This window comes from Ailuropoda melanoleuca, chromosome 10, assembly GCF_002007445.2.
Source record: "Ailuropoda melanoleuca isolate Jingjing chromosome 10, ASM200744v2, whole genome shotgun sequence".
Taxonomy (NCBI): Eukaryota; Metazoa; Chordata; class Mammalia; order Carnivora; family Ursidae; genus Ailuropoda; species Ailuropoda melanoleuca.
In genome coordinates, this window is record NC_048227.1 from 37,496,642 (window position 1) to 37,514,126 (window position 17,485).

The 17,485-nt window shown below is 53.3% G+C and overlaps 1 protein-coding gene across 8 annotated transcripts in view; it reads left to right on the plus strand.

The window, feature by feature from the left end:
- IFT140 (intraflagellar transport 140) overlaps window positions 1-17,485 on the plus strand; it is an 87,647-nt gene that overhangs the window by 13,732 nt on the left and 56,430 nt on the right. For 4 of the 8 annotated variants that reach the window (XM_034670652.1, XM_034670653.1, XM_034670655.1 and 1 more), the window contains 9 exons: window positions 1,013-1,134; window positions 1,328-1,470; window positions 3,184-3,359; window positions 4,387-4,478; window positions 5,064-5,170; window positions 5,812-5,957; window positions 9,154-9,357; window positions 9,468-9,540; window positions 11,127-11,218. In XM_034670652.1, the coding sequence (XP_034526543.1) occupies window positions 1,013-1,134; window positions 1,328-1,470; window positions 3,184-3,359; window positions 4,387-4,478; window positions 5,064-5,170; window positions 5,812-5,957; window positions 9,154-9,357; window positions 9,468-9,540; window positions 11,127-11,218 (1,155 nt within the window). Of the gene's footprint in view, window positions 1-1,012; window positions 1,135-1,327; window positions 1,471-3,183; window positions 3,360-3,395; window positions 3,987-4,386; window positions 4,479-5,063; window positions 5,171-5,811; window positions 5,958-9,153; window positions 9,358-9,467; window positions 9,541-11,126; window positions 11,219-17,485 lie in introns of those variants that run through there. The other 4 variants (XM_034670656.1, XM_034670658.1, XM_034670659.1 and 1 more) reach the window with 4 other exon arrangements.

Below are 17,485 nucleotides of genomic sequence, written 5' to 3' on the forward strand. Positions count from 1 at the left end.
GCTAACCGAAGACTTCCCAGTGGCCACAGCTGGAACATCAAAATAAACAAAGTGGGGCTGGATTGTCACCTGAATGTGAATGTCAGCGTCTGTGACATAAGTAGTGGTATACCCTCCAATTTATAATAATTAAGGCAGTGGTGGAGAAGAGACAAATCTCACATGCTGAGGAACCCCAAACGATTTATGTAGACGGTCCATGCTCAAGGAGGTGACTTCCCTCCAAACAGTGTGGGACCAAGAGGGGGAGAAAAAAGACTTCACAGGGGACAAGGTCACAGACAGGACCTAAGCCAGGAGAGGAGGGGCAGCAGCAACACGGACAAGTCACGTCGACGGCACCGACTCTGATGTGCCGTGACGAGGAGGGTGCGTGGTCTCTGTGGGCTTCTCCCCAAACTCACAACCCAGTCCAGTCATGAGAAGAGCATCAACCAAGTCCCGGCGGAGGGACGTCCCACAGCACCCTGACCAGTCCTCCTCAAAGCTGGAGAGTCAGAGACACTGTCCCAGCCCAGAGGAGCCTGAGGGGACGTGACACCTGTCCTGTGGCCGCTGGAAGGGATCCCGGGACAGAAAGCAGGCGTCGGGGAGGAACTGAGGAAATGTGAATAAAGCACAACTCTAGTTAATACAATATGTCAGTATCGGCTCATTAATTCTGAGCTGCCCCACGCTAAGTACAATCTGCTAATAGGAGAAGCTCAAGGTGGAGAATGAGACTTCTCTGAATGACTTTACCACTTTTTGTAAATCTAAATCTATTCTAAAATGAAGTTTTAAAAGCTGGACACGTGACCATTGTTGTTTCCAGGGCAGAGGGCACACAGGAGGGCTTCTGGTTTCTTCGTGGAGGATTTTTGAATTATTTGTACTTGACAGTGCGCGTGTAGGAGTTCTGTCGTTTTGTTTAAAAGGAATCAGCCTGTGTTCTGTGGCACAGCGTAACTGTCGCCTTCCCCCGGTCACTCTGTAAGAATGTGTCTCCTCCACATGGTGTGGGGTTTTCCAGCTCGGTGTCCTGCTCTTGTGGAGGTTGGACCAAAGGGGTCGAGTACAAGGGACGCCCCTGCTGAAACACGATCATGGAAAACCCCTAACTCACTGCATCTTCCGGCTCCCCCCTCCTGGCGAGTAAGTAGGAGCTCAAGTGAGTGATGGCCTTGTCTCCACATCCCCAGGGGGCTGGTGTGGGGCGGGATGTGGCTTCTTCTAACTGGATCATAGCCCCCAGCTGCTCTGGGCACATCTGTAGTGACAATACCTTCCTATAAGAAACATCTTCTTATAAGGAATCCTGACTTCCTGTCATATCTGCCTTTCAAAGGGACCTCGTTCAGTTGGCGAAGGCAGCTGTGAGTGGTGATGAGAGAGCCCTGGACATGTTTAACTGGAGGAAAAGTGGCTTTGGAAGTTTCCTGAAAATGGGATCTCAAGAGGGACTATCATTCTTTGTCAGCTTGATGGACGGTGAGAAACTTAGGTGGGGACTCTAGGACATTGAAGCACTTTAGGGGTGTCTGGTAAGGATTGTAAGCAAAGAGATGGTGTTTCTGCATCAAATAGTAGGCTGCGTGTGGGCCAGTTTTAGAGTGATGCGTTAGCTATTCTCGGCAGTTACTTATCCAGTGTTCAGAGAAGGGCCTCACTTTGTCCTGATAGAGGCGATCGGCTGCGCCTGTGTCTGGAGGGCTCTCGCGACGAGGCTCTCCGTCAGCCGCACTCCCTGAACGCCGGTACGCGCAGCTCCAGGCAGCGTGCACGGTGCTGCGCTCCCGCTGTCCAGTCTGTGGGATCGGGAAGCACCCTCACCTGTAATTCTTTGGCTGAGCTCTGGGGAGGGAGTGCGACGGGGCAGGACGGGCGCGGGCTTTGCTTCCAGCCTGCAGCATCAGCCAGCCTTCATCGATGGTCAGCTTTGAGTCCACTGTTGGGACTTTGACTCCTCCTCAGGGTAAGCAGGGAGACAGGCCAGGGACAGTAGATAAATGCAGTATGCAGTAAGGGGAGAGAAGAGTGGCTTACCTCCACGGGAGACACTCACAAGTGTGCATCGCGGCAGGAGCGAGAGCAAGGAGGGGAGGCTCACGAAGGTGCTGAGCTTCCGGAGGACTTGCCGCCACGCAGCTCAGCCTTGAAGGGAAGAAGAGAGCAGGGGATAGCTGGAAGGGGCTGGGGCCTTTGTCATTTTTAAAATAGAGACACCATTTGTTTCTGGAGGTAAAGAGACAGCTGATGGAGGGGATGTTGACGAGGTCCCGAGAAACCAGAGCAGGCACAGAGCCTTGGGCGGTATGGGGAAGATGTCAGCACAAGGCCCCCTTAGCAGGGAGTTGAGAAGATGGTGTGGGAAGGAGGCGCAGCACACAGGGGTGTGCGGTGGGGACAAGCCTGGCTCTGGAGGGGTCAGTCCTGTCCTTCACGCAGGATCTGTGGGCTTCAGGGGTGAATTACCACGTCTAGTCAGACCCCTGCCTGTGAGCTCACTGGAAATGTCGGCTGAGTGAACACGTGTCAGCGTGTCGCCAGGCCTGCCACTGAGGCTCACTGAGGCAGAGACAGTGCCGGCACGGTCGTGTCATGCTGACCACGGGCCTCTGCGCACCCTGAACCTGCCAGTTGAATGGGAAGCCACGTATTCCTTGGGAACAGATGAGAGGAGACCAGGAGTGTGAAGAGGCTCCCGAGAGCAGCAGAAATGAGTCACTTCATGGGCACTCACAGGAGACTCTCCACGGACTCAGAAGCCCAAAGGGAACCTGCACGGCAAGGAAGGGCTGGCAGGCTGGGCCGGGCAGGGGAAGAAAGGCCTCTGGGCCGGGACGAGTGCCCGCGGAGGCTGAGAGAGTGCAGGCAGGAAAGCCAGCCCAGCGGCCCAACAGAGGGGACAGGGAGGAGCGGCTGCAGGAGGGCCGTTGCTCTGGGTCTCCAGGTACGGCTGATGGACGTGCATAGCACGTGAGTGCAACAGGGTGAGGAGAGTTTCAAGGCTGCCAGGCAGGCCAGTGGGGCTGAAAAGGTGTTTATTTCAGAGATGGCCTGCGGGTTTATGTGCAGATGTTTTTTAAATGTTTTATTGGTAAATTTTTATAAAGAAGATGTTTATTTTGCAAACGTCCCTAAGTAGATTCCAGTGGCGGCTGGCGAGTGCCATGCCCCCTGGACTGACCCCTTTGCCCTTAGGGACGGTGCACTACGTGGATGAGAAAGGCAAGACCACCCGGGTGGCTTCCACAGACAGCCCCATCCACACGCTCCTCTACATGGAGCAAAGGGAGGCCCTGGTGGTGGTCACCCAGAAGCTGCTGCTGTCCCTGTATGCGGTGAGGCCCGGGGGCAAAGCGGAGGAAGTGATGAAGGTAGGGACGGCGGGAAGCAGGACGCGGCCAGGGCCACGCTTCACCTGACTTCACCACCTCCGCCACGACCCAGTTCACAGGGGCGTGGCAGGCGTCACGGGCTGGGGGTGGGAGGGTATGGGCTCGCTAGGAGCTGTGCCGCCTCGACCTACAAGCTCACAGCCTGTACGCCCGGCTGACGCTCGGAATAACCGCCCAGCTTGCAGCCGCTCATTTGACCTTCAGGGTGGAAATAGGCGGGACGGGGACATCATCCTCCTTCCCATCTGCGTATAGATGCAGATCCTTGCTTCTGTACCAGCTGCCCCCGGCCCAGGCGCACACGCGCTGTTTTGCCCGAGGTGGCATCAGTCCCCGTGCTGGGTAGCTGGTGTTGGGCTGCGGCTGCCGGGAGGCGGTGAGAGCTCCGTGCCGTGCCTCTCAGCTTCACCCTGGGCTCTCGCTGACGGGAGGATGCTGTGGGGAGCATCCCCGCGCTGGGTGCCGCTCCAAGCATACAGCTCACCAGGGACTGGTCCTCCCTGCCCTCCTGCCAGTTCCCTGGTTTGTACCAGAGGAATCTGTATACCTCCGAGAATGCTGAACTTTCCCTGAAGATGCTCTCGTACCTGACGGAGCTGATGTTTTGTAAGCCGGTGTTTACACATTTACATACCCCTGGCACAGTAGTTGAAATAGAGTCCCTGAGTCACCTGGACCTGGGTTCAGATTCCCTTGAGCCCCTCACTGGCTGGGGGGCCCTGGGCAGGTTTGCTGTCTGCAGAATGGGGTCATGACACCTGCTCGAGGGTGTGTGGTCATGTCAGAACGGGGCTCAGCATGGTGGCCGCTGTAGAAATGCGCTTAGCAGCTGTTATTATTAACCATCCACTGCACAACAAAGAGCAGCACTGCAGGGTCAGGGCTGCCTTCCCACGTGTCCACACCCGCACCCACCCAGCTGGCACGTCCCCCCAGGCCACCGCACACCAGAGACTCCGGGCCTGCAAGAGCAACGTGTTTCTTCTGGATTGTTTCTCGTCATCAGGTCAAGTTGAGTGGGAAGACTGGTCACCGGGCAGACATGACATTGATTGAAGGCAGTGTGCTTGTGACCGCCATAGGGGAACCCGTTCTCAGGTAAGAGCCTGGCTCCTTAGCGAGCACTGCTGTTAAGATTCAGCCTCTTTGGGGTAATGCTCTTATTGGAGTGTAACGTACAGACAGAAAAGTACAGATTATGATGAGTTTTCACAAATTGGACACGTCCACATCACCAGCTCTGAGCTTGAAGAGCACAACACACAACAGCAGACCGCAGGCGTCGCCGCTCAGCCCTCACAGGGCAGCCCCAGCACTGTCCTGATGGCTGCGTGTGGAATCTCGTTGCCTGGTTTTTTGAGCTTGGTGTCAATGGAATCCTGTGTTGTGTTTGCTTATCCAGCTGCTTCGGTTCCGTGTGATGCTTGGGGGTTCCCAGTGTTACAGCATGTAGTTGGGGTCCCTTTGTTGTCATTGTGAGCTGGTGTCACATATGAACCCCTGCTCCCTTTGGTTGTGAGCCAGGCATTGCATAGATGTAAACGTGTTGCTGGCGAGCTGATGGCATCGGAGTCCCGGGGCTGTGTGTGCTTCTTGAGGGCTCTGCCAGTTGAGCGGGACCCTCGGGGTGGAGGGCAGCGCACTGACGTGGCCCCTAAAGGAGCTGTCTTCCTTTCCTTGTAGATTCTGGGATTTAGAAGGTGGAGAAAATTACGTGCTGAGTCCAGAGGAGAAGTTTGGTTTTGAAAAAGCCGAGAATATAAACTGTGTTTCTTACTGTAAAGCCAAAGGTGAGACTTGTCGGGGCCAATGCAGGAGAGGGAGGGAAGCGGCCTTGGGCCTTGCTCTGGGGCTACAGAATAATGCCAGACTGCAGCTCTTCAAAGAACGGCAGCTTGGCGGTGACTCTCCGTCACGTGAAAGTGTCCCTCTGGAACGAGAAAGTGACAGTAAAGCTTTGCTTGCTCACACGAAGCTCAAGAGATTTGCTCGACAGGGTGACCAACCTACCTACATGCAGTTGACCTCTGTTCCCTCCTGAAACCGTGAGAAAAAGTGTGGGAAGCATTAAAAATACGTGTGTATGTGCCTGTATGCACACACATACACACAGGGGACAGAGAGATAGGAGATGAGCCAGAGCACCGTTTATTTTGTGCCTGCTGAGCGCTAAGTGCCACTCCAGCCCTGGGGAAGCAGCACTGGACAGGCAGACAGGCCCCTGCTCTCGTGGCAGGCTGAGAGAAAACCGCGCCAGCACCCCCAGCACACGCACACCCACCCTCTTCCCAGGTGGGAACAGGTGTGGAGCTGGAGGTCACCAGGCGGAGGGCTGACACCCAGATCTTCGAGAGCCATGGTCAGGGAAGAGAGATTCCTACTGTGTTTAACCCTTCAACTCAATTCCTGTGAACTTTGTTTTCACCGATAGGTCTTCTGGCGGCGGGGACAGATAAAGGGCGAGTGGCCATGTGGAGGAAGCTGCCCGGCCCCCAGAGCAGCCGAGTGGCAGAGGGCAAGGACAGGTGGGCCCTTCAGACCCCGACTGAGCTCGAAGGCAACATCACACAGATAAAGGTACGAGCCACCAGGCCGCTGGGCGCGCTCACCCTCTGCCCTGCTGAAGTGCAGGAAGTGATGGGCTTTGAGCTTTTTTGTCAGTTACGCACCTTAAGACCATATAAAGACAACAATGAAAGAGTTCCAAAGGCCGTTGGGCTTTCAGAATTGTGGGTCTGGGATTGTGGGCATGTAGTCATCTGTTCTTACCTGTGTACTCATCCCCTTGTCTCCGGCCCCTATCTATCTGCCCTGAGAGCAGCTTTATTGAGATCTGTAACATACCAGTTTTTCTTTCAGTACGTTCACAGTTCTGCAGCTATCGCCATACCTCTTAGACCATTTTCGGCGCCCGGAAGGAAAGCCCGTGTGCGTCCATAGTCCCTCCCTCCCTGACCCTCCTCTCCGCAGACACTCCTCTGCTTTCTGTTCCTGTGGATTTGCCTGTTATGGGCGTGTCGTAGAGACGGAAGCGTAAATCTGTAGCTTTTTGTTTCTGGCCTCTGTCCCTGAGCATCATGTTTTCCAGATTCATCCGCGTGGCCGCGCGTGGTAGCAGTGCCTTGCTTTTGCAGCTGAGCCGCACCCAGGGCAGGGGTGGACCGCCTTCTGTTATCCTTCCACCTGTCCACAGACACTTGGGTGGTTTCCACATTTGGAGTTTTGTGAACCCTGCTGCTGTGGATGTTTCTGCGAGAACGTACGACTTCGTTCCTCTTGACCATATGCTTTGTTGTCTTATAAATTCTGTCTCTCTGGTGACGGTCTGTATTTGGGGAGACGTATCACACCTTCCTTTCCTCCTTTAAGTGTTGTTTCCTTTGAATATGTTTGTAGTGGCTACTGTGAAGTCTTCCTCTGTTGAATCTGACATCTCGGCCTTCTGGGCCGTTTGCGTGGCTTGCTTTTTCTTCCTGGGTGTATATCATATTCTCCGGTTTCACCTGGCTCTTTTGTTGCCGACTGGACGTTTTAGATAAAATATTGTGTCAGCTCTACGATAGTGACCCTCTTGCCCCACTCACCTCTAGGGGTTGTGGCCGCTGTTTGATTATTTGCTTAGTGACCGGCTGGACCACTGTAGTGGCGTCTCCCCCCGCAGTGTGAAGCCTCTGGCATCGCTACTCGGAGGGTCGGCCTTGGGCATGTAGATGGTCCCCCTGGGGCAGCGGTGGCTACGGGGGCTTCCTGATTGTCCTCTCCCTGATTCTGAGCTTTCTGCCTCTGCGGGTCACCTCCCCCGGTTGCTGGCCAATGGCTCTGTCGTTTTCTGCAGTGGCCTGGGGAATTGCTCGCCCCACAGTCCAGTCCCATCAGATGTGGGCAGGTGTGGTCTTTGAGCTTAGTGTTTCAGGTTTGTTCTGACCCGGGAAGGCTCCTGCTGGGTGTGTCCTTCCTCCGTTCCCTCTGGTCAGTGGTCTGGCCTATTGTTGAGCTTGTGGCTCTCGTGACACCTCCAGCTTTACCACCAGCCTCCACTCTCTTCAAGAGCACCCTTAGGCTTGGACTTACCCACGTTGTGTTTCAAATGCAGTCACTTCCTTTGGGGAGCCCGTCAGAGCTCTCTGTTCCAATGTACTGCCTCTCCCCTTGGGGAAAAACAATCTGAGTCACTGCTCCGGAGCTTGGGAGTGGGGATGGTGGCCGCCTCTCTGGAATGACACCCTGCTCTGTGAGCAGCAGCCTCTGGTCTTCTCAGATGGCCTCTGCCGGCATGGAGCTATGCAGTGTGAGCAAGCTGGGGCCGGGGCGTGAGGGCCCAGCATTCTCAGGCACCCGTGAGTCCGAGGGACCCCACCTCTCGCCATGTGGAGTTGGGGAAACGAGACGCTGTAGCCCTAACCGGGCACTGGACGGGGTGCCGACCTCTTGGCCGCACCTGCCCAGGGGAAGCGCCACACGCTGAGCTGGGAGGCAGGTGCCGCAGACACTGCTGTTCTTACCAGATTTAGCAGATTTTCCTGAATAAGTGTTGTTCATTTGCTCACGGCCGATTTCTAGAGCACTCGATGGCTGTTTCCTCATACTGTTCTCTGGTTCTGCCTGTTCCCGCCTCAGGGCCGCTCCCTGGCCGTCCGGGAGCCTCCCTCTCAGACCTGCTGTGTGTGGTCCTCAGACAGAATCTACTTAATCTGCCCGAGTCTTGGAAGGAAGATGTCCCTAGTAGATCATGGAGGGCGCCGTAGAGCGCTGTGGTAACTACCTTGACACCCCTCTCTCGGGCCATAGGTAAAAATAGCTTCCGGATGAATTAGTGAGTTAACTATCTTAATTAGGTCAAAAGAAATGGCGAGAAATAGCATAGAATATTATCAGATCTCCAGAGAAAGTACAACTTTCTCAGATTTGAAGTAATAGGAAGAGCCGCACTAATGTTCCTAAAGGACGTAAAACAAAGGCCAAGTACACGGTGACACATGTATATGTCCCTTAAGAGGAACCTCAGTGTTATGTGTTCTTTCTTCCCGAGTAAATGTACAGATTACATGTACGTCCAGTAAGAGTCATGACCTTTTTTTTTTCCCGCTGGGAGAAGTCAACAAAATAAACTCCTCTGGGAGGACACATGCTGAGGAAAAAAATNTGTTCTTTCTTCCCGAGTAAATGTACAGATTACATGTACGTCCAGTAAGAGTCATGACCTTTTTTTTTTCCCCCTGGGAGAAGTCAACAAAATAAACTCCTCTGGGAGGACACATGCTGAGGAAAAAAACGTATGGAGAATCAGAACATTTCCGTATCACAAACCACAGCTTATCTCAAAATATAGCAATTAAAACAGCACATGCTTACTCAGGAATGGATAAACACGTCAGTGGAATGGAGTAGGAAATCCCAGAGCAGACTGAGACAGATTTGGAAGTTTAATATGAAATTATGAAAGTGGCATTTCTCATCACCAGAGGGGAGTCGGATAATTTAACGCCTCGTGTCGACTTGCTCTCCGTTGATAAAAAATAAACATACCTAAGTTAACAACCAGTCAGAACAGACATAGAAGCATCTGCCCGCTGCATTACAACTTGGGTGTCAGTATGTTGAACGTTTCTATAAAATGCATATTTTATGCTTATCGGTTTTTAAATCAATTAACGCAACGAGAAGAAACAGTGCTAGAAAATGGTTGATGTACCCTTGTAGGCATCACACTTTCCTGCCAGCACCTCCCTTCTCTTAGTTCACACTTCTGTCTCTGCCTCTGCATGGAATGAAGTGGGGCTCCCGGAAGAGCCTCCTGGCGGTGAACAGCATCAGCTCCGTGGTGATCCTCAGTGAGCAGGCCATGTCCTCCCACTTCCACCAGCAAGTGGCCGTGGTGCAGATGTCCCCAAACTTACTCAGCGTGTCCTTCCTGTCCTCGGGGGTGACGCACAGCCTGCGCACAGACATGCACATCAGCGGGGTGTTCGTCACCAAGGTGACTGCGAGGGTGGCCTGGGGTGGACCAAAGACCAGTTGTCTGGGTCGTTCAGGGTGGTAAGGGGTGCAGGTTGCAGGTTGCTTTTTAATTTCCATAATTCCTTTTAGGATGCCATTGCTGTCTGGAACGGAAAGCAGGTGGTGGTCTTTGAGCCTTCTGGAGCCATGTTACGGAATGCAGGTGGGAATCTCGTCCCCCAGGAGGGGCTCACAGCACCCTGCTTTATCTTCTGACCATCTAACGGGGGTTTTGGTGCCTGTGGTGTGGGCAGGGGGCTGGCATAGGGCCACAGGGAACCCGTTGTATCTGTCCTTATTACTGTGCTCCGGCCCGTGCCGCTAGGCATCACCCTACAGAAGCCAGTCAGGGTGGCCGAGAAGCCCTCCTGGGTGCCAGGACAATGAAACAGCAGGGAAATAAGGCTAACGGAGCATAAACCCCCACAGTGTTTGCCAGGGAAGGGGGTTGCTACACACCCAGCTTCAGAACTGGTTCCAGACCAGGCAGAGCACTGAGCCCCATGGCATCTGGACCAAGGCCAGCCTGTCTGGAAATCTGAGGACAGGCCATGAGAGGTGCTCCGTCAGCCTCCACCTCCCGTCCCAGTGGGCCGCCGTGACCCTCACTCTTCAGCACACTCCTGTGGGAGTGGCTGGGGGCTGTCAGATCAGTGACCACAAACCAGACAGACATTTACTCTCTCACAGCTGTAGAGGTGAGAAGTCCAAACTCCTGCTCCCTAGGCCAGATCAAGGCATCGACAGGCCGCTCCACCTCCCGAGCTTGGGAAGTCAGCTTTTCGCGTCTGTCAGTGTTTGGTGGCTGCTAGCTGTCTTTGGCCGGGGTGTATCGCTCCGTGTCCACCTCCATCGTCACCCTGCTCCTGTCGGAATCCCACCTCCTCCTTGTGGGCACTTGCGCTCGCATTCAGGGCCCACCTGAATAATCCAGGATAATCTCCCCATCTCAAGACCTTCCCGTCTGTGGGCACATACTAGCATTCACAGGTTCCAGGACCAGAACCGGATAGCTCCAGGGGTCACAAGCAGCCTACCGTCACAACCCCCGGAAATGCCCCTTGGCCAGCAATCCTTCCGCACAGTTCTTCCATTCACCCATGCTGACCCCACAGGAGTGGTCACTGCGTGCTCCAGGGGGCTCCCCGCCATGGGTTTGTCGGAGAAGCTCTTGCCTCCCTGGGGGTGTTTCTCCACTGGCAGTCACCCCTCTCCCCATCCCCTCCCTCCTTTTCTCCTTTAACACGTCATTGCCTAAACTCTTCTTGCCACACTTTTCCTGCTCTGCCTTGTATCATGCCTGTAATTAATGTTTTCTCCTCCCACGTGGACCCCCAGGAGCAAGGATGAACTTCTTGTCCCCTCAGGACAGCACAGCAGGTGCTGGGGGTGGGGTGTCTCCTGTCACGTGTGTGATCATCTCCCTGGCTAGTAAGAACCCGTCTAGAGACAGAGACTAGGGCCGGTGGCCCCCAGAGCTCCACCTAAGAGCAGCACACGCCTGCCTAAATGCTGGTGCCGCCGCGGCCCTGCTGCTAGTCAGACAGGAGAGGCCATGGCTCGTGAGTGGGGCGGGGAGCTTGGGCCCGCGTCCCTACACCAGCCCCAGGCCCGCATGCTGTCCCTGTGCCTCAGGGCCTCGTTCTCCTCATCTACAGGACACAGAAAACTCAGTCCTCATGACGCTCTCTGAGCACGCACGTGTGAAGAGATGGGCCACTGCCGCATTATGTCCCTCTCTCGTCCTAGGAACCTTCCTGTGTGAGTCTCCGGTGGTAGCCATGCATGAGGAAAACGTGTACACCGTGGAGCCAAACCGAGTTCAAGTTCGAACCTGGCAGGTAAATCACTGCTCTGGAGCAAGTGGGCTTGAAGATAAAAGCCACTAAAACCATTTGAGAGGCCATCTCTAAATCGAGCCAGAGCCGCTTACTGACTTCACGCAGCCAGATCACAGTCCCCCACCAGGAGCTTGCTTGTCACGCTGGACTCTGGGCTAGCCGGTGCACCGACCGCCAGCACTTGTGGGATCGGGAGGCGGGCCAGGGCCTCGCGCGGTGATGAGGGCTGGATCGCTGGACCCTGAGCGTTCGGGCTGGGAAAGGGGAGGGCAGGTGTGCTGGAGTTAATGTCCATCTTCAGTGTCTATCAGTTCCGGAGAGGCCTTTCCCCGCGTGTGTCTGAGGGTGAGTCCGGGAGGGGGGCAGCATGGGCCTTCCAGGTGCCCAGCTCGAGCACAGCCTCGTTCCCCCTGGTGGCGTGAGTAGGAGGCCCCTGCCTGCCGGCATGCCTGATGCGCAGGAACCTGGGGGCTGACGGGGTGTGTTAGTTTCCTGCCGTAACCAAGTACCACAGATGGGGTGGCTTCAAGCAACAGAAATGTATTTTCTCGCAGTTTAGGAGACTAGAAGTCCAAAGTCCAGGTGTGGGCTGGGGGCGGCGGGGGGCTGCTCCTTCTGAGGTTCTGAGGGAGCGTCCAGCCCGTGCTCTCCAGCCTCTGGTGGCTCCGGCGCACCTTGGCTCCTTGGCCTGCAGAGGCATCACTCCATGTCTGCCTCTGTCCTAACCTGGCCTTCTCCTCGTGCCTGTGTCTTGTTTTCTGTATCATAAGAACGCTTGTCCTTGGATTTAGGGCCACCCTAATCCAGAATGGTCTCCCCTTGAGACCCTTAATTACATCTTCACAAGTTCCAGGTGGATGTATCTTTTGGGGGCCACCACTCAACCCAGTACATGCAGCAGGGCTCTGTGTCAAGGTGGGGAACACCTTCACGGCCCTGGTTTCAGCTCTTAGTGCGAACGCTTTGTCTGTGTCTGAGGTGTTTGCTAGGAGCCCGTGTTCGGTTTGTTGAGGCCGCCGTCCGTATGCGCAGTGTCCTTGTACCTCACATGCTGCTCGGTTCCCAAAGCGGCTCCCGTGGAGTTCTTCCTGATGGGCCTCCCGGTGGGTACGACGTGCCACTGGGGGAGGCCCTGGATAGAGGCCTGATGTGGGGAAGTGGCCTCCTGGGGGAAGGTGCCGGGGGGGCACAGGGGTAGGCTGCTGGCCCCTTGAGGTCCTCGGCCTATTCGAGGTGGGAGGGGAGCTGGAGGGAAGGAGGCCAGAGCCTGCTGCTGCCGACACTTGTCGGGGACATCTGCTGCAGACGTCCAGCCGAGGCTGGGAGGGGCCCTGTTAACGACCGGTGAAGGGCCCATCTCTGTGAGCAAGGTGAGCCGCAGGCCCTGCTGAAGGGCCCCAGGGGTGGGGTGAACAACCCGTCGGGAAAGGGCTATTGACCTTAAATATAAAACTGCCAGTTGTTTTACCAGCAAAAATGGGTTTCTCTGGGAATAGGACAAAATCGTAGTCTGGGACAAGCAAGCTACAGCAAAACCATGGCGCTTGCAGGACCCAGGAGAGGAGGCTCTTCTGTGGGGGCGGATAGGCTGTTGCAAACAGAACGTCCATTGGAGTAAGCTGGGAGCTGCAAGTGTAGTGGCTTCTCATTGGCTGGGCTATTGCTGGGGGAGGAGGAACCCTTCCTTCCTCCTGCTGGGGTAGCACAGGTGACCCTTGAACAACTTGGAAGCTAGGGGTGCCAACCCCCCATACAGTCAAAAATCCACATACAACTGGACTCCCCAAAAAAATGGCAACTGGAATCTTTACCAGTAGTACAGTTGGTTAACACGTATTTTGTACATAATATGTATTTTATACTGTATTCTGACAGTGAACCAAACTAGAGGAAAGAAAATAAAGTCACAGGGAAGAGAAAATGCCTTTACGGTACTGTACTGTATCCTAAAAAAAACTATGTATAAGTGTGTAAATGGATAACACAGCTCAAACCCCTGTTGTTCAAGAGCCAACTGTAATGTCCACTTGCATGCCGGGGCTCTCTGCCCATTGGGTCGGTGACCAACCAGGCCTGGTGGTGCTGAGCGCTCCCCCTGCTGGCATCCTGACTCCATTTTCTAAATGAGGTTTCCCTATTAAGTTTCACATTTCTGCTTTTTGATCAAGATCTTTCTTTGAAAGCATCACTCAAGTCACGTTTTCCATATTTAGTGGTGGTGTCCCTCGGTGCCAGGAAGGACTTTCCCATGTTTTCATGTCCTACTTTGGAGGCGAAGTGCATAGCTTGATGCAAACCACTTAGGGCCACATTTGAGTAACAACGAAGGTCAGGAGAGAGAAAAATCTCAGGTACTCCAGCCTAAAATTTGTATCTTTCCAACATTGTAAGTATTAGCATCTCCATAATGAATACATCATTTTTTTAAAAAGTTTGAAGAGGTAACAAAATACAAACCTTAAAATAATGAAAGAAAATAATAAGTAACATGATAATACCGAATCGTATGATGGACCAGGACCAGGTGTGAAAGTAGCCAACTGAAATATGTATTGGCACTTATTCCGACGTAGGGGAGAAGGGGTCTGCCTGTGAAAGCTAGCCCGGAGTCGTGTATGCCTCCTAAAATCTCCGCTGAAAGCAGCCGTACGAGCAGAATGGCGGAGACGGCAGGGGCACGCGGAAAGAAGTCCCCGCGTGCATTTGCAAAGATCCAGTGCAAGGAAGCAACAGATGGCGAACTCTTTGCAAAACAGCAAAACTTCAAAGATGTCTTAAAACAGTATTGTTATTTCAAAAGAAGCGTGTGGAACCAGCTGCGTTCTCAATAATACAGCATATAAAGTTGCGAATTCAGACACCATGACTTTGGTTGGTAGTTCAAATGAAAGAAAGACACTTGTAAATTCTGAACCTTCTAACCCTTCAGGAAAAACAAGTGGAAGATGACTTTGTCGTGGAATAGTAATGAGGCTGTGACTGAAAGGCCATAGATAGGAGAGGTTCCCTCTTTCTCAAGGGCTTGGGAAATGCAGACAAGAGCATCTCTCTGCACAAAAGAGAGAGCAGCAGCAGCAGCAGCGAGGAAGAGGCACACAGGCCTGGGCCGGACATCTGGGGAAAGCAGTCTCGTCAGATGTCGTCTGCTTCAGTCCCAGGAAATCTGTACCTTCAGGTCACCAGAGGGCGTGCGGGGCCAGTCAGGGCTTGCTGCTCTCTGTAGATGTGTCCTGTGAATCCAAAACTCTATTCCCTGTAGTTTGGCAGCACAAAGGTTGGTGACCAGTAGCTGATAAGAACCTTTCCAGTGAGGATGAAGAGAATCTTTCTGGAGGCATCTTTTCTAACAGACAAAATCTCCATGTTGCAAGGTTGATCTAAAGTTGTTGTCTCCCAGGAGCAACTGTGGAAAGATTGTGCTACCAAAGCATGGTTATTTTCAATAGAGGCAATTGAGCCTTTACAATATCGAAGTGCATCTCCCTTTGTCTGCTGTGGGTTGAGGAGGTGGGGGCCAAGTGCATTGGAATGTCTTGTGACTAACTCAGGGGGAGAGCCTGTGCCTTCCCAGGGGGTGGATCTGAAATTCAGGGCCAGCAGCAGCGGTGGTGTAGGTCAAGACAGTTGGAGGGTCTCTACACGTTTTACCAGCTGAGTCTCGGTCATGCCACTAGTGAGTTCGGCTAAGCCTGATTGAGAGTGGTTTGCACAATGAGTACTGGAGAACCGGCCAAGCAGAACAGACTCACTGGAGCACCCCCCCCCCGATAAAACGGGTTCGCTCATCACTGTGCAGTTTGAGAGGGGTTCCCAGGTAGGGGTGGAGTTTGCTAACAGAATTTTAGGCACAGAAGAAGCAGTGGTCTGTTTGCAAGGGAAAACTTCAGTGCAGTGAGAAAACATACAGATTGTGACCAAAACATTTATATCCACGGATGGCGAGGTTTTATGAAACCCATCGGTATGAACAGGTTTCTCTGGATTATACTTTGAACAGGCAGGACGAGTGAGGTGGGCACGTTTTGTGACGCATTAATATTTCTCATCAGTGTTTGTTCACGAACACTGTCATTCTGTCAGTAAACCAGTGGTTTAACACATATATGGTGGTAAGTAGTGGGGCTTTGGAATTTCTGGTAGGGCCAGATCGTTATTTGGTCCCACCCAGAGTTCTCTTTTTATCAAACTCACAATTGTTAGGGTTCCACCATTGTCTTTCTTTTCTGGGGCCAGCTGTTGGGCATCTCTGGTCAATTTTTCCAAATTGTCATTTGAAAGAACATCCCTTTGGAAAATGACAGAGGTCTAGCTATCAGTCTCCTTGACAGCAGCATTTTTGGTGGAAATAATAGTGCCGTGGTTTCCTTTGGCCTCCAGAGAGTCAAGTCTTGAATGCCCAGGAACCTTAATAATAGCAGAGCTGCTGGCAAAAGTGTGGCATCTAGGGGCACCTGGGTGGCTCAGTCAGTTAAGCGTCCAGCTCAGGTGATGATCCCAGGGTGGAGGCATCAAGCCCCATGTTGGGCTCTGCGCTTAGCGCAGAATCTGCTTGAAGATTCTTTCGCTCCCTCTGCTGCTCTCCCCACTCTCTCTTTCTTAAAAAAAAAAAAAAAAGCATGGCATCTAATGAATTTTGGACATAGGAGCCATCTTAAATTTTATCCCCATTAGAGCTAAGGAAACTTTGTTGATTCCTTAACATCCCCAAATCATGGGCTACCCCAAAGGCCTACTGACAGTCAGTATAAATGTTTGCAGTTTCACCCTGGCTGAGGTATAAGCCCCGTACGGGCACGTAGCAGCCGGTTGAGCCGAAGTCACCAGCAGTAGGGGTGCTGCCTCGATGACTTCACAGGAAGTTGCAACAGCAGACCCAGCACAGTATTTGCCATTTTCTTCCTTTAAATACGAACCATCACTAAACCATGAACACGAGCATTGGTTAGAGGAGTGTCCTGTACATTGACATGGGGAGTCAGAGGGTGATCTGGCAGCGTTTAGCAGTCGTGACGAGTTTCGTCTGTGTCTGGCCGTAGCCCTTGTTCTGAGATCAGGTGCCCAAAGCATCTGAGCTTGAGCAAACTGCAGTTTTTCTTTGGAGACTTGTCTCTCTAAGACCAAAAGTCTTAACAGGTGGAAGTTGTCTCCTGTGAAGAGGTTTGAGCAGCAGGAGCAGAGCAAATCCTCCCCGTGTTGTCACAATCTAGAGTCTGCCGAAAGCTTTGCATCATCCAAATTGGCTTTTAAGGCTTGTGAAGAGACGGACTCTGAGAAACATTGGGGCAGTACTGGCTATCCTCGTCAACTGGAATCCTGATGACACACTGCGGAGGTCCACCGCAGGGGGGATTTTGTTGGGATGGCTGTTAGTAGTGTGGGAGGGCTGGAACAGTGGGTGCTGNGAGAAACATTGGGGCAGTACTGGCTATCCTCGTCAACTGGAATCCTGATGACACACTGCGGAGGTCCACCGCGGGGGGGATTTTGTTGGGATGGCTGTTAGTGTGGGAGGGCTGGAACAGTGGGTGCTGAGGGTGCGGTGTTAGTTACTGCTCACGTGTCCTCAGCAGACCTCCATCCCCAACCACTGGCTTTTCTACCAGGTAAAACGGGGCTGTTACAGGGCCTAGTGCAGGGGATAATGAGGCCCTGAGCCCGTCGTCTAGTATGAGCCCCATGTCTTGAAGGCCATCTTTACTTAGAGCGTATTGTTCTGGGGAGAGCTTCTGACGGATCTGTTTGAATCTTGATGAGAGGTGCACGGTGGATTCGGCCAGTATCAGGTGAAACTGAGGAGGAGAGTGGCACGGTGGGAGGGCTGTTGTCAACGGAAAGCCCATTGGAGTAAACCGGGAGTTCTAAGTATGGGGGCTTCTCATCGGCGGGGCTGCTGCTGGGGGAGGAGGAACGCTGCCTTCTTCCTGCTTGGACTGGTACCACAGCGTCCACCTGCAAGGGACCTCTCTTCCCCTTCGGTCTGTATTGACCAGGAGGGGTAGTGCTGGAGCGCCCCCTGCTGGCCGTCCACCTTCATTTTAAATGAGGTTTTCTTATATTTTCACAGGGCTATCAACATGCTGAGAAAGCAGGAAAGACATGCTAGGAAAGGAAGAACAGCCTGCTGGGAAAGGGTGAAGGGCATAGTGGGAAGGGGAGAATGGCCTGCTGGGAACAGGGGAAAGGTATACTAGGAAACATGGTGGCGACTAAGGATCTGGGTTGCCTGGCCTTGTGGGTCTCTGACAACAGAGGGCCTGGAGTTAAGTC